The sequence below is a fragment of the Amphiprion ocellaris genome, chromosome 17 (assembly GCF_022539595.1).
Source record: "Amphiprion ocellaris isolate individual 3 ecotype Okinawa chromosome 17, ASM2253959v1, whole genome shotgun sequence".
In the NCBI taxonomy this organism is placed as follows: domain Eukaryota; kingdom Metazoa; phylum Chordata; class Actinopteri; family Pomacentridae; genus Amphiprion; species Amphiprion ocellaris.
This window is the reverse complement of record NC_072782.1, coordinates 16,989,611-17,010,347: the sequence shown is the minus strand read 5'-3', so window position 1 is coordinate 17,010,347 and position 20,737 is coordinate 16,989,611. Positions and strand designations below refer to the sequence as shown.

At 38.6% G+C, this 20,737-nt stretch overlaps 2 protein-coding genes across 2 annotated transcripts; one reads left to right on the top strand and one right to left on the bottom strand.

Annotated features, from left to right (window-relative positions):
- Positions 1 to 5,303: 5,303 nt before the first annotated feature.
- On the top strand, positions 5,304 to 11,436 carry c9 (complement component 9). Its single transcript, XM_023265511.3, has 11 exons — positions 5,304 to 5,441; positions 5,550 to 5,640; positions 5,829 to 5,979; positions 6,057 to 6,198; positions 8,117 to 8,255; positions 8,364 to 8,585; positions 8,696 to 8,936; positions 9,032 to 9,163; positions 9,567 to 9,742; positions 10,750 to 10,984; positions 11,092 to 11,436. Exons 1-11 carry the CDS (start codon positions 5,368 to 5,370, stop codon positions 11,247 to 11,249), a joined length of 1,761 nt encoding a protein of 586 aa, XP_023121279.2. The 5' UTR covers positions 5,304 to 5,367; the 3' UTR covers positions 11,250 to 11,436.
- Positions 11,437 to 17,857: 6,421 nt separating this feature from the next.
- On the bottom strand, positions 17,858 to 19,972 carry gas1b (growth arrest-specific 1b). The gene has a single exon (XM_023265502.3). The coding sequence runs from the start codon at positions 19,549 to 19,551 to the stop codon at positions 18,775 to 18,777; it is 777 nt and encodes a 258-aa protein (XP_023121270.2). The 5' UTR covers positions 19,552 to 19,972; the 3' UTR covers positions 17,858 to 18,774.
- Between the last annotated feature and the right edge of the window lie 765 nt (positions 19,973 to 20,737).

Below are 20,737 nucleotides of genomic sequence, written 5' to 3'. Positions count from 1 at the left end.
ACATTTTCCAGTGTGAGGATGTGTTGCTTTTTATATAACAGCAGGTTTCTCTTTGGGTTTTGCACAATTGGTCAGACACAACAAAACATATGAAGACACTGGACAATTTCACTTTTTATATATTTTATAAACAAAGTGATTAAATACTTGAAAAAAATTTACAAATTAGCTGTTAATAAAAACAATTGCTTGCACTATGTCGCCTCTTTGCTCTGTTATGTGAATTGAATTGACATCCTACACCTCAAAAATATGTTTTGGTTTACTAAAACAAAATGTTTTAATCTATTATTATTACTATTGATTTTTTTTATTAATTTTTTTTCATTATTATTATGTTTGCCCAACATTTCAAAACAGTATTTGCATCTTAAATGGTTTATCTAAATCACGATTTATTTTTTTGTCTTGCAACCATGCATTTATGTCATTGGTGGGAATAGCTCTTGACTTGCCTTTGAGATGGTAAGAGTACTGTGAATAACGCTACCAAAGCAGTACGCTATTTGCTGTTCCCTCTAAAAGCCCATCTATGTTTGGTAATATTAATTTACATTTTATAAGAAATGACAAAGCTTCTGCACAGGTCATCAAAACATCTGAATAGAAACACATTATTGGGGTAAGTAAGTGAGAAAATTTCTACTTTGAATATCTGTCTACATACCATAAAGAACAACAGAATCCTTCATCACTTTGCAAAGCTAAGTTGTTTTTGTTTTTTGTTACATGAAATACAGGAAATATGTCAATATACAAGCATTTATTTTTTGGATAAACACATGGCAGTTCTGTCTTCATCAAAGAGAATCAGATAAAGATGGCAGATTTAAAGTCCCTCTGTCATTGTTGATTTAACCCCTAAAAAGTTTTCATTGTGGCTCTTATTTTCAAATTATTATTTATTGAATCAAAGACTGTCATTGGTACTCAACGTGTAGTTTCAAGGTGGAAATGCTCAACTATGGCACGGACTGCTTATTTTGCTCATATGTCTTCTAGCATATAAAGAACACCATATTGATGTTAACAAGGTAAAAATCAGGATTTGCACACCTGCCAGTACGACTTCAACCCAGATCCATGTATATACTTCTGGCACATACACGACGTGTTTGGTAAATAAAGACAGAGACCTTGACCACCTACCTAATACTGTGTTGGTATGGATAGAGGACCTCTGGGGACATCCTTTGGCAGGGAATTCTGTGGGTCCTGTGGGTTGCAGGGTGGGACCTACCTAGATCAGGTTTATCCTGGCTCATCCTACAGATGCGCAATAAGATATGGACCTGGGGAATGTGGAACCTGTGTGAACACCTTAGCTCTGTCGTGTTAGGTAGCTGGATTGCTCAGTGATTAACAGCCCTGACAGTGGAATGGCAGGTCAGTGGTTTAAATCCCAGCCAGGGTGCAGTTGTCCAGTGAGGACCCTTAGGCAATGTCCTTAGTGCTGCCTCCCCTACCTACTTCGTGTTATGTCTTCTGTCAGTAAAAGTGTCTGCTAAATGAAATTGTAGTTCTATTCTGGGGTCACTCCTGAGCACTTTTTACAGTCTGTCGGGATGCATTGTCCTTTGAGAGTGGCAACTGGAATTAAGGACTGCTGTTTTGCCATGGGGGGTGGGAGGTTGCTTGACCTGCCGTGTTTAGGTGGGTGGTACATGTCAAACATCGACATGAATGTCAGGACTCAAGGTTTCCCAGCAGAACATTGCATTATAACAAGATGATCGATGTTCACTCCACTTGTCAGTGGTCATAATGTTGTGGCTGATCGGTGTATGATGCTGTCTTATGGTACAGAGATGTACAGTCTAGTGTGTGTTGTAGGTTGAGAGCTGAGAAATGAGAGAGAAAAGGACAGAGGAAGGATGTCTTTCCTGGCTTTGTATCCTGTGTTCTGCTGACAGAAGCTGCTTTTTAGGAGATGAGCCCCTCAGAAGACAGATTACTGATGAGCCGAGAGTCTGTTTTCCCCTTTGGTCACCAACCACTGGAATGATCTTTCTCATAACCTCTCATTAAACATTCTACTGTTATCAGATGTTTGTTGTGCTTGAAGAACATCAGAAAAATGAATATGTTTCATATTTAGTTCTTGTTGACAATATTAGGGAGAGCAAAACACGTCTTCCAGTGAAATTTGGACATGGTTAACCTCTTCCCTTCGGTGACGTGTCGATCTTTGTCAGATGGTTCCCTATTCTTCAGAAGGTGATTCAATGTCAGTTTAGATCCTTAGCACACCCACAGTAACCACACGCTTGAATAGAGGAGGACACGTTGGATGATACGTATTCAAGCCCTGCTCAAGCTCATATGGGAACAGCAGTGGTTCTGACAGGAATAATATGAGAAAGTCTATTCAAGAAACTGCCTACAGATGGCACAAGTCAGCACAGACACATTAGAGGATTTATTTTTATGATAGAATGCTGACAGAGACGATCTAATGGGAAGTGTCCTTTCCTCAGTTTATGACAGGAAGGCCACAATCCAAACATCAAGCGTTTTAGGGCGTGAATCCTGGAACCGGCTGCCACCACAGCCAAAACCTAAGATAGCCACTTATCTCCAGTCCATAATTGAGGTAGCCTTAGATTTTATCCTCTGTGTCCCTCTCTGTTCTTTAACAACCAACTACCTCCACAGCTCCTTTCTAAAAATACGACGCAAAGCAGCTGCCCAAATGGCAGCGCAGGAAGCAACGTCATCATATTCAGTCATACATCATGACAAGCTTCTATGGAGTTAGTGTGTAAATTACAGTAAAACTCTGCAATGTTCTGCTCCACAAGTGTTTCCACACAGCTCCAACCTCCCCTCCCCAAAAACAGGAACTCTTTCTAGTCGGAGAAATATTGGCCAAGCACCTTACCTACCCTCTGGTTTCCTGAGAAAGCTGGGAGGAAACTGCCGAACCTCATGAAAGTGGTGACTTCAGCACATATTTGTGCCTTTCCATCGGGCCATGACCACATACCCCCCAGACTACCCCAGCTCAGGCTGCAGATACAGGGGAAGAAGCAGGACAGGGCAGCCCCCACATTGACTCTGGAGACATCAGGGAATAGTCTGACTGTGTTTGTTTAAGTCAGCAGAAAAATACATGTCAGCACGCTGAATTTTCTGGAATTTAACATCAGTTGTGACAGCCTCTCCAAGCTTCCAAAACCTCAGTGTCCGTGAATGACTCACCTGATCAAAACTGATCAGTTTGTGTTACCATGATCCTAATACACCCTGCCTGCTTTTAAACCTTGCTTTAATCTCTCTACACTGAGAAGTTTTTTGTTTTCTCATTTTTAAAGAATTATTTATGCACATTGCACTCCCTCCTTTTGAAGAACAAAGTACTGCAGACTCAGCAGATGTCCGGATCACATGACGGATCATTGGGTGCAACAGTTCTAAACTTCCTGCATTGTGCAAGCCTTGTTTAAATACATTTACAGACGAAAACAGCATTTGACATGCTAGAAAATGACATAAATGCAAGTGTATGCAGTACTCTTTGCTATAACCGAGTCTACATGTGTGTATTTCTTCATCCAAGAGACAAAAACAGTGCGTGAATGGACTCACAGTACAAAACTCTGCTGTTATCTGTTCAATGTTGCCATCTTGTGGACGAAGCGTCGCACTTCAGCATGTGCTCTGAAAAAACTTGTCCATTTATCCAGACTTTTTCAGATATCTTTAATTTTGACAGCGGGCAGTGTAGTTGAATTTTTCATGGTTTTTCCATTCAGTTTCCCCATCATGATGACATAAATGTCCCAGGGGAGAAGCATGCCAATGTGTTACAACAGTGAAAAGCGACCTATTTAAATATTTGCTTTGGTGCAAACCTGTTCTGTCCAGTTGCATAATCCTGGAAACCCACAAATTAACAAATTGTCTCCAGAAGAATGTTTAAATAAAAAGTGAAACATGATAAATTAGCATTTCTAAACTGTGTATATGAGAAAGACCAAACCTGACAGTGCAGTTGTCCCAAGTGTCTGTTATTCACTGGGCGCATTGTTGTGGTTGTTTCAAACTTCTCATGACTCTGTGGAGGAGTGAATGGATGTAAATAACGGAAAGTTTACTGCAATGATTGTGGCCTATCTCTGTGTTTAAAAAAAAAATAATCCTGTGAATTCCAAACCCTGCCGACAGATCTGAAGGAAATGGCATCCAATCCTAAATGGCACCACTTGTCAGAGCCAGAAACTGTAAAAACAGAAATGATTGTCAGATTTTCAACTCTCTCAACATTTAACTGACCAAATCTAATGTTAAAAAATTCTGAGACATTTTTCAGGTGAACTGCAGATTGTTTTTTCACAGAGCAGAGAAGACAACACTAAACAGAGGAGCAAGTTATCAGTAAGCTTTTGGAAGATGCATTCAATATGGTGAAATATCTTTTTTTAGATCTGATGTGTAAAGTAGTGTGAAAATATCTGTAACATGTGGAGTCCCCATTTTTACCCAGCATTTTTAACATCTGTGGGCACTTACATGTGGAATCGATTTTCTTTTCTCGTTCTTTTTTTAAAACAAAGAAATCGAACTATAGTTCTTGTTTTTTAATGATTTACATGTCTTGCTGCACAGAAGACATTTTTGAGTTCTCTCTCCTTCTAACCATGTCTGTGCTGTTTCCACTGAGGTGAAAGATTTTAAATTGAAGTGAAAAACCAGCCCACAGTGAATAAAAATGTGACAGGAGTTTAAAAAAAAAAGTGCAACAAACCTCTTGGAATTTGAAGGATTTAAGTATGGATCACAGATTCCTATTAATTTGAATGGATAATTTCTTCATCATTATATAAAACAGGATGTAATGCTAAATAAGACCAATAAAGATCCCAGACTACAGTTGTTTGTTCGTCCTGCAACACTAACAGGGTGTTAAATGTGACACTTTTGTGGTTTCAGTGAATATATTTCTGAGCAGTTTGAATGGATTCTGTCATACCTTTGTAGTATGTGCTGGTATTTTGTAAGTACAGAAGGGTATAACAATTAATCAATCAAGCAGATTAATATAATGCAACAGTTATATAACAGTTTTCCACGGATGATAGAAAGAAATTATTCACTACTTACTATTATTATAGTTGTAATGTTTTTGAAGAGGCTTTTGCTCACATTGTGATGAAGAAAACATACAGACTGGATGAGTAAGATGTTTTAATTCAAACAAACACTGCAACCTCTGGTTTAGGAGTTTCCGAGCACTGGATCAATATTGCGGCACCTGAAAATCAAACGACTGACTTTGACTCTTTATGCAGTCGGATAATCATTTACAAAGAGGCAGCTTAAAAGACTAAACAGACCCACAACATCGTTTGTTTTCAAAGGGCCATCATGAGGATTGAGGCTGCTCTCCAGCTTGGCTTCTGTAGCCTGTGTCTAACTCTGGCACTTCTTGGGGAAGGAATGTATGTATATTTTCTGTTATAATTTCATTTAAGGTTGTTTTCCACGTCACTTAATGTGGTTTTTAGGATGTTAGCGAGAGTTTATCGCACCTGTTGTGTGTATTTCAGGGGAGTGGAGCTTCCTGATCCACCAGCTGTGAACTGTGTGTGGAGCCGCTGGTCAGAGTGGAGTTCCTGTGACCCCTGCACAAAAACCAGAGTGAGTCCCATACAACTGTGGCCACAATACTTAATTTGTTTACAGATATAGTGTTTATATGTGCCCTTTAGAAGCAGTATGACTGAGAGGCTTCAAACATAACTTCAGTGTTTTTGTGATGACTGCTCTCTGCCTTCGTACAACTGGGGAGATCCTTAACAATGTGTGATATCATTTATGATCCTCAGAGGCGCTCTCGAACTGCAGAAGTGTTTGGCCAGTTTGGGGGTGAGTCCTGCCAGGGATCACTCGGGGACAGAGAGTTCTGTATGACTGATGCTGAATGTCAGCAGCTGCCTGCCCCAGAGTGTTCGGACTCAGAGTTCCAGTGTGAATCAGGTAATGCCGCTTCTTTTAAGTCACCTACAGTATATTTTATTTTTATTTTATTTAGTTTAACCTCCATCTCTGCACAGGAACCTGCATTAAAAAGAGACTGATGTGCAACGGGGACTATGACTGTGAAGACGGATCAGATGAGGACTGTGATCCTGGGCGTAAACCCTGCGGAGATACAGTCCTGGATAGCAACGAGCAAGGCAGGACTGCAGGATATGGGTAAGAGTTATTAAAGAGTTAATTCAGGTAGAATCAAAAACTCAATATACAGAAACAACCCACACTGTAATATATATATATATATATATATATATATATATATATATATATATATATATATATATATATATATAAAACATGAAACAGTTTTAAAAATTTAAAAATGTGGATAATCTGACAGCAACAGTAGAATATTTTACAGAATATAACATTTATTTTTTTTATATATATATATATATATATATATATATATATATATATATATATATAATTTTCAAAAGTTGAAAATACTAGTTTTCATGTGGACATTATGTACAAATTTAATTAATATCCCTCTTTGTGAGATTTTACTCAATATTCTGTATAATTTAAGTAAACAGGGAAACTCTGTAGAATAGCAGCTTAAAAGTCATCTATTATTTTTCAATTTTTAATATACTGTGCATTATTTGCCTGTCAGGTAATGGAAAATATCTGCAAAATAACAACATTTTCTCCCAATTTAAATATAGTGAACATAATGTAATATTATAGTCAAACATTGTAAAAGAATGAATTACCATTTACAGTTAACATGATTGTTAACATGAATGTTTTACTGTTATTGTATTAGATATGATCTCTAATTTTAAAAAATGAAATTAAATAAGAGTAAATAGTTTTTTAAAAATCCAGTTAAAAACTGTTTAAAAACCTTTTTGTGTTTTTTTACAGTGTAGTTAGAAATAATTTGTTAGAAATTTCTTTAAGAAAGATCTCAAAAGGAATCATTTTAAAATGTGTACAATTTCTTGATAAGAAAAGACAGCTTTTTTTTCCCTTAGAAAAGACTTAAGCTTTCCTTAAGAAATTTTCCTTAGTTCCCAGAAAGTTTCTTCTAAAGGTAGGATAATGTTCTCTAAAGACATCTCTAGAGACTAAGACTCTCATAATCAGAAACACGTAATCTGTGTTTCTGATCAATTAACTGATTTCCAGATGAATGCATCAGATTAACAATAGTTGGAGTAAAATCCTGATTTTATTTGTTCCAGATGAAGAATTTAGAACTTCAACCTGAACTGATGAAAAGTTTCATTTCTGAAATTGTTCGATCTAAACGGTGTTCTAATGCAGAACATACCTTAATACCCTAACATTCTTAAAACGATTGTCGAATGTTGCATTAGGCAAACGTTTCTTTGTTATCATGTGAATGTTAATCAGAAAAACAACATCCCCACAATATCCTGTAAATATTGCAAGCAAAACGTTCTCTTTCATCATAAACTTTTTAAAACATTTTTTTTAAAATTTTGATTTGTGAATGTTCTTCCTTTGTTTTGTCCCTGGTAGTTGAAATGAGGGTAAAATGAAGACTTGATGGAGAAAGTGCAGAGTGCTTATATCAGGATGGTACTTATTTATGATGTCTGTGTTACAGAAGTCACTGTCAGCAGTGAACCAGCTTCAGGGGAGATGCTTTCATCTGAGCTGTTTTTAGACAAAACAGATCATTTATGTTGTACATTAATAATAAAGATTAATTAAAGAATAGCTACCCGTTAAATCTGTTTAGTTACTTTCTTGCTAAGTTAAACATGAACATCAATTACACCCTCATGTCCGTGTATAAAAATTAAAGCGGGAGACCTTTAGCTTCACTTTGTACAAAGACTGAGGAGCAGCAACAGCAGTTCTGTTCTGCCAGAACTTCTCGCCCTCCCTAATACATGTCAGATGATTTTTTTAACTTTGGACACTGCCAGGCAAGCTGTTTCCCGTTATATCCAGGCTGCATGTGGCTTTAACTTCATGATTAATGGGCAGATATGTGAGCGGTATCGATACTTTCATCTAATTCCAAAGAAAATGAGCTCATCTTCTAAAATGCAAAAACTGTTCTTTTGAGTTAAGTTAAACTCTGTGTATGCACCAGAATCAACATCTTGGGTGCTGATCCTCGAATGAACCCCTTCAACAATGACTACTTCAACGGAAGATGTGATCGAGTGAGGAATCCAAACACCGGACGGTATGACAGGCTTCCCTGGAATGTTGGTGTGCTCAACTATCAGGTTAGCCACAATAATTTCTCATTTGTAAAACGGTGATGAACGGATTTCAGCAAGGATTACGGTAACTCATTCCTCCCACCTAATTCCTTTGGCTCTCTGTCTTTCCAGACTCTAGTGGAAGAAACAGCTTCAAGAGAAATCTATGAAAACACACACAGCCTCCTGAGGGAACTGCTGACAGAGATGAGCGTTAAAGTGGACACTGGACTTTCCTTCAAATTCAAACCAACTGAGAAGTCCATGTCCAATACTTCTCTAAAATTTGATTTCGATCGTCAATATGAGAAGAAAACGATGATTAAGGAGATCTCGGACTATTCTACTGTTGAGGTAAACTTCAAACACATTTTCTAAGTAGTTCATGACAAAATTATAAAAGTGGAACCAAGAATGAGCATCTGCATCTCTGTCGAATCATGTTTCTCCTCCTGCACTCTCAGAACAAGAGCTTCATGCGAGTCAAGGGCCGAGTACAGATGAGTACGTACAGGATGCGCTCACGTGAGCTCCAAGTTGCTGATGAATTCCTGCAGCATGTCAAATCTTTGCCTTTGGAGTATGAGAAGGGTATTTATTTCGCCTTCCTGGAGGACTATGGCACTCACTACACCAAAAATGGGAAATCTGGTGGCGAATACGAGTTGATTTATGTTCTCAACCAAGACACCATCAAGGCAAAAAGTATGTCTGTGCCATTGTTTTGATCTTCTCCAGCATTGTATGTTGACCGAATGAGATAACACTCATCCTCTAAACTTTGATAATGATTCTTGCAGATCTGACAGAGAGAATGATTCAAGAATGTGTCAAATTAGGCATTACTGCAGACTTTGGTACCACAAGTTTTACTGATGGAAAAGCACATCACAAAAAAGATGGGTGTAAAAATGTAACAACAAAGGAAACAGGTCAGCTCTCCCTGATTTTCCTCATCACACTGATTTGTAAATCCTGTTTGCTTATGATTTTTCAAGTCTATTTTAATATGAAACTCAGCTCAACTCAGGAAAAAGTTATTAGTAAAGCTCATACATGGCATGAAAAGTTTGCTTCATAGTTCACTGTAAGACGATGAGGACAAAATCCACAACCATTGTTCTCCATTGAGACGAACTGCTGTGTAGAGAAACACTGAGAAGAAATGTTTGAATTTGTGGAAAACACAGCAACTGTTGGAGATTGTATTAAAATAGACTTGCAAAACCCCAACATAACCTCAAACACTTAAGCTGTCTTTTCTTATCAAGAAATTGTACACATATATTGCAGTAACTATAAGTCACAAAATATGGGTTTCCTTTTGCTACACAGGCAGTATTGATGGAAAAGCAGTGGTGGATAAGGTGATGACATCTGTAAAAGGAGGAACTCTACAAAGTGCTGTTACTATGAGGGCGAAATTAAATAAGGAAGGCGTGATGGACATTGATACGTATCAAGAATGGGCCCGAGGCATCCCAGATGCCCCTGCACTGCTCAACAGTGAGGTAGGAATGATAAACTGGCAGAGGGAAGTTGTAACATTAGATTATAGTGTGATAACAATGTTTACAGCAATGCTAGTAGGTGTCAGCATCAATCTTTCTGCTGGGTTGGGTCAATCCACCAACTTTGGTCCAGACAGACAGATCAAAAACGATCTGATGGATTGTGATGAAATTTTATATAATCATTCATAGCATCCAGATGGATCAAATGGCTGTGGCAACTTTTCAAGTATTGAGATCACCTGGTTAACATTGTCACTTATCTTGTGATCTAGTCAATGAATTGGCAATCCTCGGACTTTTCCTCTTGAGCAGCCGTAACACTGATCTTTGAAACATCCGGACAATGGATTATAATTCATGATGTCCTCCAGTGAAAGTAAAGTGTTTTTTACCCTGTAAATATGTGCATAATGAGTATTTTTGTAGCCTCGAAGACATATCATGCATAAAATTAGCAGTCAGTGCCATGGCTATTCATTTCCAGCATGAACATGAAGTCAACCAGTCTTCAAAACACGTTTCAAACTTCCAAGATTTCATACCTAACAAACCTGAGGAACCAATCCTGGCAACTTTTGAGATGTTTATTTGTATCTTTATGCTTCTACTGGCTAAATCACACCAAAACTACAGTTTACAAGTGTGCATAGAGTAGTTTTACAGTGTTTAAGAATAATCTTAGGAGAACCAGTGTGCTCAAGCTACAATAAGGGAAGGAGTTGCATGGAAAGAAATGGGAAATTGTATCAGCATTAGGGTCAAAATTTAAATTTGTCCAACAATTTGATTTCTGATCGAGAGTTGAAATGATAAATATGGTAAAAACATCAGCATGTTAGCATTAGCATGTTAGCCTGCTGGTATTTACTTCAAAAACACTGCTGTGTCTAAGAGCAACCTCACAGAGCTGCTAGTAAGATTTTGAACTCTTTTTCTTGTTACAAGAAATGAGGCATTTTTTTAAAAAGAAAAGTGAAATACAAATATTGCATTGTCTCTTACAGCCAGAGCCCATCTACATGTTAATTCCTGTGGATATGCCAGACGCTAACTCCAGGATATTGAACCTGAAGCAGGCCACAGCAGACTATGTGGCAGAATATAACGTGTGCAAGTGTAAACCCTGTCAGAACGGAGGCACTCTGACTCTGCTGGATGGAAAGTGTCTGTGTCTGTGCCCTCACCTGTTTGAAGGCCTCGCCTGCCAGAATTTTAAGGGAGATAAAGCTAAATACGGAGGTGGGGGTTAAAAAGATGAACCAAAACGCACAGCATCCCAACATATCAGGATAGCCATTTACGTTATTTTAGTTTGTTAGGGTGTTAACTTGAACAATGTCTTGCAGGTACAAGACCTACTGTTAATCAGGAGGGTAACTGGTCGTGCTGGTCTGCCTGGTCCAACTGTAGTGGAGGAAAACGCAGCAGGACACGTGGCTGCAACACCGACGGGCTGCTTGGGGCTTCATGCAGAGGAGACACTCGGAGTGAAGAGTACTGCTGAGTACATAGATGGCCATTTAACAAGCAAAACAGATGATAAAATGATAGTTCTTTATTTGTAGATGTTTATTTTTTGCGATTGAATAATTTGTAGTATACTTCATCAACTGTAAATATGTACACATAGGGGTTTAGTAGAAAATAATCTTTGTTAAACTTCAATAAATACAATTTATCTAAGTAAACAAGTCTTCTGGTATTTTTTAGCACAGTAACGACCCTTCACTTTCCAAGTTCCTGAGCACTATAGGTTCTTTTCATTTCAGTCTTTGTAGCAAGGTAACACTGCATTATCATAGGATAACTCAAAAAGTAATTTCCTAAAATAATTTCATACTTTATTTGATCCTTTACAGCACCACAACACCATGCACAGAAGAAAATGTAATGTATTGTCTTACATTTAGATCCAAACTAACTTTGTCTTTTTGACTACAAACAGCACAGAATGCCTTTCAACTTTAGCTCACTCAAATAGTGTTGGCTGAAGTATGTATTAATGGGCTAATAACTCAAGCATGGACACATTCCAGCTGGTTGTGCTGTGCAAATGAGAACCAGATGAGTAGAAGCCGCATGGATGGAGAGAGAACTGACATTAAAGATGGCTAGAAACGGATAACAAACGTTATATAGCTCTCTGTAGCACTGAGACAAAGCTGTTTACCCCTGGTAAATAAGTCAAGTAAGACATGAAAATTATAATAATTATACATGCTGGAGAGGAAAAAGGTGTCTATCTTAGTTTAATATATTCTCAACCAACATGATCAAAAGCTGTAAATAAAAATACAGGACATGTACAGGTTTGTAAATATCTCAGATTTGCATGAAGATCAAATTCCAGTGGCCATCTCATGAGGAACAGTTTTAAATAAAAAGAATGATGGAATGATTCCACTTCAGTTTTAGTTTCCTGGAACTGTGCATGCTGGCTCCCTGTCACACTATTATGGCTCACTGGAACACCTGAACAGAAAAACCATTCTTAAATGTATTAGCAACACATGTGTTTTTCATACTTCAAAATTCAAGAAAACAACCTGTTAAACTGTCTCCTAAGTCCAATGCTGCAGTCCTCCATACGCAACCTTTGTCTTTCTTGCAGTTTTCCTTTCTTCTCTTCTGTGAAGAGGTGTTTTGGGGCATTATTCTCCTTGTCAATGGTAAAATCATTAGCATGGGTTATTGCTTTGATGCCTGTGGAATTGCTCTCACAATGGACAAAAAGGGTGACTGGAATATTTGCTTAGCTTAGCTGCCTTTGATTGCTATGTTTGTTCTTGGTTTTGAATTCAGCCATTTAGCGCCAACACTGCAGGCATGACTAGAGATCCCTGTTCAGCAAACAGTGAGAGGGTGAGACAGCAGTGAGTGAACCACTGCAGCTTGCACAATAGTTAGGAATGTAAATGCACTGACCTGTAAATGTGAAATTTGTCTTGATAAAATAAATATTTTTTACAGACTTATTCTGAAGTGAAATGATTATTAAGGGTAGTCTCTGTGCTATATGTCATGATTAAAAAATGTCAGCAATGCAAAGGATTAAAAGCCTTTAAACCACAATAATGCCGGCAGTGTTTGCATGTTAGAGTCTTTACATATTGTAGCATCGTACGTAAATGACCTGAGCGCATTATTTATTGCTTCTTCCTGTGTCAGTTAGCTTTCTGGGAATATCACCTCCTGTCATCACTTAAAGAGAGAGGAGTTAAAGTCCAAAAAATTTTGTGTTTGTGCGTGTGTGTGTGTGTGTGTATGTGTGTGTGTGTGTGTGTAGAGGGAAGGTGATGAATGCATGCTTGAGAAATAGCCACTGGGGGTGGTGGCCCCTGGCCTTTAGGATGTCAGCATAATGGAGTAAAACTTTGGGACCTTATTGAGCTCCAGGGAGACCCCATTCACTGCAGACAGCAACCCAGCCTCAGGCCATTATCTTAGTCCAAAATGTTTTGTTCTTTCTCCAGCCTTCAACAGAACCGTTTGCACAAAATAATGAACCCCTCTTCATCGATAGACTGCCCGATTCTCTTTTTTACCAATATTTACACATACTGAGTAACAAGGGAATGTTTAAAAGTGAGCACTTCTTAGAACACGTTCAAGACGCTAAACAGGTTTTAGTTCCATTATTCTACATTATGTGGGAGAGCTGTCTTCGCAATTTTGGAATTCAACATACATGTTTGAGACGTTCAGAGGTAAAATCTAAAAATCTAATAAATTCATTGCATTTTGTATGTGGGGCTGAATAGAAACATCTTAAAATCTTTAAAATTTCATTTTAAAGATGTTTTTCTTCTTTAAAATTAATAGTCCAAACATTGTAGGTGTCATGTGCTGCACATATTGTAAAGCTTTAATACAACATAAATAAAAATGACTGGACTCTCATCTTCTGTTAAAGATACATAAGTAAGCTGAGAACATTCAATTATTTTTTTCTAAATGGAAACTTAAAATGAAACAGAATTCTTCACTTTAAGACTGAGTTCCCACAAGCTGGGAAATAAATTCTAAGTTTGCTTTCAAAACGTGGACCATTGTTGTCCCTTCTCATAAACACATAGACTCTGCTCTCAGGGAACAAGAGGTAAGGGATATTTTTCCAACAAAAGCTCTCGGAAGAGTGTGAAAGTATCCCCCTCGCACTCTTAAATGCCTGGACACAGTAGGAGCTGCCCCCTCCCCACTTCCCTGGGTCACTAAAGGCATTGAAGTTTCAGAGGGCTGCTACGGCAGATTACTCCACACAGCTGTCCCAGCACCGTGGAAATGAAGTTATGCCCCTTGTCAGCTATGTTTTGTGTTCCCTCTCTCACTCCCTGAAAACTTGCTCTTCAGCAGGGCTGCAGGGGGGAGCCAGTGGGAGGGAACCGACGGACAATTCCTATCTAGCGATCCTGGAAACGCCATCTGATTGGCTGATTAAATATTCTCTCTTTGCATCATAATTCAGAGAGCCTTGAAATCCCTGACATTCAACCCAGCACCACCCCTCTCCCAGCCAGCCCCTTCCCCCATTAACCCTCAATCATAAATCAACCCCTCCTCCACCTTTCCCACCTTTCTAAAGCCTGGTCTATGGCCTTCCATGAGCCCACCCCTCAACCTCCAATTATTGTGGGTCACTGGGGTTTATTCACTTCACTTTGCTGTTGCTAAGTTTGTTTATTTTTGAACAAATCTCTTACCCAAATCTAGAAATGTGTTCAAATGTTTAGGTAGACTTTGAAAACAGATATTATACATAACCAGTTGAACTAATCTTTGCTGAATTTAGTACACTGAGATATGCTGCTACAAGCAGCAGATTATGGTGGCTAATATTAGCAGAGGTGTATTTTAGTAACATAAAAAGTTGTGATGTTGGCTGTACAGTCCATGTAGATGCATTTGTGCAAGTTCTGAAAATGATTGTTATACTTATTATCATACTTTTGTGACCAGTTGTAACTTATAAATGGTGTACCTCAGTGCAGCTTTGAGTTACTTTTACTTTTCTTGAGTATTTTCATTTTCTGCTATCTAATGTTTTAACTCTATTATAATTCAGAGGTAAACGTTTGTTTTACTCCACTGCATTTATGTATGTGATACCTTCGGGTTGCAGAATATTGTAGATTTTGCTTAATAATACTAAATATAATCATCAAAAAATATGGAAGTTTTACATATATATATATATATATATATATATATATATATATATATATATATATATATATATATATAAAAATAAACTTTTAAATGGAAAATTTACAGCAGATAATCAATAAAACTCCATTAAATCTCCTTTACCATCTTCAACATTAACGTGATGAACATATACATGCATCAATATTTACAATATTTTGAATCCAGTAATATACAAAATCAGAAATGTGCCATTCTACACTATGACTACTTTTACTTTTGGTGCTTTAAGGATATTTTGATACCAGTGCTTGTTTTTTTTTAACTTAAGTAATAATTTAAATGCACAACTTTCACTTTGAACACAGTATTTCTACACTGTGTTGTATTAGAATTTTCACTTAAGCACAAGATTAGAGTACTTCTTCCACCTCTGTAAAACATTTTTCAACTAGTTTTTAGTATTAGTGGATTTATCAGTTCCGTAAGTTTGATCAGGCAGAAATGATCCCTTTTCGAAAGATAATCTGAGAGATCTTCATATTTTAGAGGTTGAAATGAGCAGATACTTGACAGATTTTCAAGATAAATGCTTTAAATGGGCTATGAAACTTATTATTGATCAACTAATAGCTTCAGCTTTTTGCTTCAGGATGGGAAATTAACTCCATAATTAAGGTCATACAGTACAGAACAACATTTCTAATAGTCATTCCATTACTGCTCTGCTATTTTCAAAAAAATATATATATATGTGGCTAACCAAGAAACCTCACTGAACAAGGTGCCATTTTCAGCTGATTCAAAAAAGGGAGTGCCAGGTTATTATGTTTGTTTACCAGTTTACTTTCAGTCTATTGCAGTTTTAAATGATATATAAATAGATCTGTGGTGAACCAACTATTGCTCTCACGGCCTACATTTTTCTTTACTGTCTTTCTCTGCATTTTTTCCCTCCATATCTTAAGGTTCACATGAGGCAGACATGAGTATAGCTGAATTACAAGCAGTTCACTTTATTCCACAAGTATTAAAATAGGCTCGGCAGGAAAAAGTCAGTCTGGCGGCTGAGCTTTTTAAAAAATGTTTCACTCAGTAAGAGAGTTACTTCATTGCCGCTGTACTGAGGAATAGTGTCTGAAATCAAAATGAATTGCAAAATAAATTTACCTTCCAAGAACACATGTTGTAGTTTAGATGTTCATTGAATATAAAAATACATCATTCTGGGGGAAAAATACTAAAACTGGTGCCCATAAAGAGAACAGGAACATATAAACCACACTGGCCTGGGTGAATATTGTCTCCAAAATAAAATGAGGTTGTCTGTTTTCTTTTCCGTAGTGTAACCTAGAGGATGACTGATCTGAGGCGGGGCAGGGGGGAGGTTGGCCAAGCAACAGTTTGAGTTATGATGAGGCAATTTTAATGAGGTTCTGGTCCCTGCACCCAAAGCCCCAGCTGACTCTTTTCTGTTTCAGCATGGGAAAAAAACACAACATTCCTATTTTCCTCTGGTGCCAAAAGTTAATTGAAAACATTTCAGGGCAAATTATTGTCTGGGGCCCCCATATGACTCTCATCCCTTCATTATCCTCAACAATAATAAAAAGGCATTACAATTATTAATGGTTGGAGTGGAAGCCTGCTCTCTTAAAGTGACAGTGGCAGGCTTTTCATAACAAAGGCTGGGAAATGCCTTCAGCACATCACTTTGTTGGTGTTTTTAACAACCAGTGCTGCTGTAGGATTTATTATTTAGGTCATTCTTCTAAGTCAAATGAGCTTATGTTTTTAAAGTCATATTGTACAATCAAGTGTACCAAACTATGATGAAGAAAGTCATCCTCATTGCCTCTGATGGAAGTCTAAGAGCACTAAACACCTACTTGTAGGAGCTGTTACTCAGATAAACGTTGAACAGCAGGAGTTAGACGGAGCAATAAAGCTGAACTCTCTCACATAACTCCTCTGTCTTCCTCTGGGAGAGCTGTCTCCTAATGCTCCCCCACTCCCTGAAAAGAGTGACAGGAACAGAGTGAATGAAGTGCCCCCACATTGTACTGCTGCACCATTGTGTATTTTGCATCTCCATAATAGAGGTGCCACTCGACTTCTCTTCCGATCAATGGGCTGGAGGGCCCATCTCTTTCCCTTGAAAAGCAACATGGCTGCCATCAATGGTTTCAAGACCCATCATCACAAGTGAAGGAGGGGACACTGGCTCTTTTGTCAGCATAGCGAGCTGACTGATTCACAACATGTGTCGCATGCATGTTACACATGTACCCTGCACAGTGCAGCAGATGAAAAATTATGCATTGGCTATAGAAACCATAAAATGTAATCATCTGTGACAGATTCTAAAGATCCAGTAAACTCTACACACATTTGTAGTTTGTAAGTTTGTGTGAAAGTTAATATACACAAGATGTGCATTTTGTAATAACTGTACTGATTATAAAATGTCACAGTGAAGCTACTAAGCCTTTATTCTGGGGAGTAATAAAACCAAAAGTGGGTCAGATTTTACTCTGCAATGATGCACGTCAGTTATAATTTCAGTAAGATTACCACAAGAACTGTGACTGGACAAGAACTGTTTTGGTCAAGGACCCTTAGAAGGCTAGTTTTGCATACGTAATGGAACAGTACAGCAAAAAAATAAATAAATACTAAGAAAGGCTTCTGAATGCACAAATAGCAGCTCATGTTCTAAAGTCACTGTATTTGCAGCGACACTACTTTTAGGTTAAAAGCATTCAGAATAATTTGATGGCCAAAACTGGACCATCTTTTTCCATGTCTAACTAGAAATTATAACTCAAATTATTTTGTAGACTTCATGTCATAAAACTAAATAATGCAACAAAATACTATAAATCAAATTATGTTGCATTGTACTCCACTACTGAATATGTACAAACTGAATGTTAAAACAAAAAAGAGATTAATGTCAAAAGAAGAGTCTTTAAATCTTATGTATTTATTGTGCACGTACATTCAGAGGTCTGTGTTCATAATGGGCACTTAATAGCTCCACTCGCTCCAACACAGACATGTTTTTTTTAACCAGTATGTCTTTGTAAAGACTTCTAACAAACACATGGGGTGAAGATAAACAAACCCACTGAATGCTTCTTGGCTCCATTTGTGCTGCAAATCCCCTAGAGGAGGAGTTTACCTTTCTCCAGTCTGTTTGAACAGTTTTCAGGAATTAACACTTTATACCTTCTGCAAACATCCACATTGACAAAGGTCAAGTGTATCACTCTGAAGAGCTTCTATTTACAGACGTGTGATCTGCCCTGTGGGATTAAGACAAGTAGTGTAGTGGCTTACATCAACTTTGGTTTTAAATGAAGGGGTTGTGGGGACAAGGAGCATGACTCTGCTTTCACAGCCTGTATGATATATAGAGTCGGTGACGTTTAGGCACTTTTAACATGTTTCCTTCTTCTGGGGTCGCAGTGCAGTACAAGAGCTGGACTCACTTTTTCAAACAGTGCAAATCTTTTATCATTCATATCATACACAAATAGTTTGACATATATATATATATCTATACAATATACTGTACAATTTACATTTATATAGCTGACATATAAAAATAGGATCCTTCAATATTGTCAGATTAGTAACATTTTTGAGAGAATAAATGAAAAATAACTACTTGATGTGATCCACAGCTGCTTGTGATTGACATTAGTGAATAATAAACATCAAATGTCCTGTTTTAAATGACTTTGTGTAGACATGCAGCAGAAAGTTTTGGTTGATTCAAAAGCCCAGAATATTAGTTTTAAGACAAAGCAGTGGAATTTTAGTCAGGTGAGTAGATTGCTGGTGCTGATTCTTTTGAGAAGTGACTTTCTAGCTGCAGCTTTTCACATAAATTTGCGTAAAACCAAAATGGTGGTCAAAACTCCGAGCGCAGTATGACAAGTTGGGCAGCCACTGGAGTTTTCCACATACTGATAATCCTCCTGGTCGATATAATCGTCCTCACTGTCCTCCTCAGAGTCTGAAAACCCGCTGCCCGCGAACCTGTCACCGGAATCCGAGCAGAAAGTTTTCATGCTCACTTTTATGTACTCGCATATGTTCCTCTCGGTGCCATCGCACACACAAGTGTCCAGCTGCTGCGCTTTGGGTATGGAGCGCATGTTGGCGATCACCCTGCGGCATCCGTCCGAGCACCTCTGTCCTCCGAAGAGTTTTCGGCAGTGGAACAGATACTCTCTCATGGCAAGGCTGCAGGACGCGTCCATCTCGCACTGCAGCCGCGCCTCGGTGCAGCCCATGGTGCTGGTCCGCGGCAGGCACGGCTCGATGGCTTGTTTGGTGCTCCGGCACACCGGGTCCAGGGCGCAGTCGCAGTCCTCCAGAGCCGGGCCGCTCTGGGTGAGGTTGAGCTGGATCAGGGAGGATATGCAGTGGCTGGGACACTTCTTGCGATCCCCGCTGATGACAGACGCGCAGGCATAGAGGTACTGATCGTAGGCGTAATGGCAATCCGGCTCTCCGTGACACTTGAGGATCGCTTTCCAGCAAACCAGCCGGTGGTTGTGGTTTGGAGATCCGACACAGAGCCCGATGATTAAGATCAGCACACTGCATATGAAAGTCACAGCGCGCTCCATCAATGTGGCACGACTTGCCATTTCCTGCAAGAATGAATCGTAAAAATGTTGGACTTCATGCGAGCTGCTGTGACTCCATCACGCTGCGTAAAAAAACAGTTACTCCTTCGTGGTTTCACTTCACGTCACAGCTGGAGACTTTGAAGTCCACAGAGCAACCAACAGCTCATAGCGGATGGCCACAACAAGCAAGTCATGTCGGGATCTTCAGAGTTTAACAGTCGATCCAAAGTTTCCAGCTTGAGGCCGGTCCAGCTCCCTTTGGAGGCTTCACACGCGCGTGTGTTGCTCAACGGCCACGGTGGAGAGTTTTTGCCAACTGTGGCAAGAAGAGCCCAAAACTTCTGTCCGTAAAAACGATATCCTTGTTCCTAAAGTCGCTCATGCGCTGTCAGAGAACACCCGCATCCCCTCCAGGCTGCAGTGTCTTTGTACTGCGGGCTGAGCGCTGATGGGCTGATGAGATTCTGCTAGAAACCGCGTCCTATTGGTCCATAAACTGTTGTGATTCTCTCGTCACACGATGCTGGTGACGCAGGCTGCTGATATTAAACTCAAGTATGAGGAAACTTTGTGCAACTGTACCGTTTTACTACCGTTACTGTTCTAAAAGTGGAATTTCATTAGTTGATTTACCCATTTATGTCTCGAGATCACAAATTAGTTATTGTTGCTTCAGATAGATAGATAGATAGATAGATAGATAGATAGATAGATAGATAGATAGATAGATAGATAGATAGATAGATAGATAGATAGATATTAACCCGAAAAGTGCATCATTCTCAACTTATTTCAGAATACTACTACTAAAACCACTGGTTCTCAAACTATGTCTTGGAATTAGTCAGATTTGTGATGATCATATGTAAAGGTATACCTTGGAAATACACGTTCCAGGAATGTTTGAGAAGCCCTGCACTTTACTAGACCAGGTTTGCTGGTTTTAGCTACCAGCTTCAATATCTTGCAGGTTATTAATGCTCATTTTTAAAATAGTAATTTTATTTAACAGCATTTTGGCTGAACAACCCTACAAAGAGTCCATGAGAAGAGAAGGAGAAAGTCCTGTAACCCAATACCACCAAGAAATACCTATAATAGTCAGACCAGAGCTGTGTTGCAGAGAAAGTAAGACACAATTATGTCCAAGTTTAAAGATATCTTATCTAACTATACCAACTTACACACACTCCTATAGATCCCA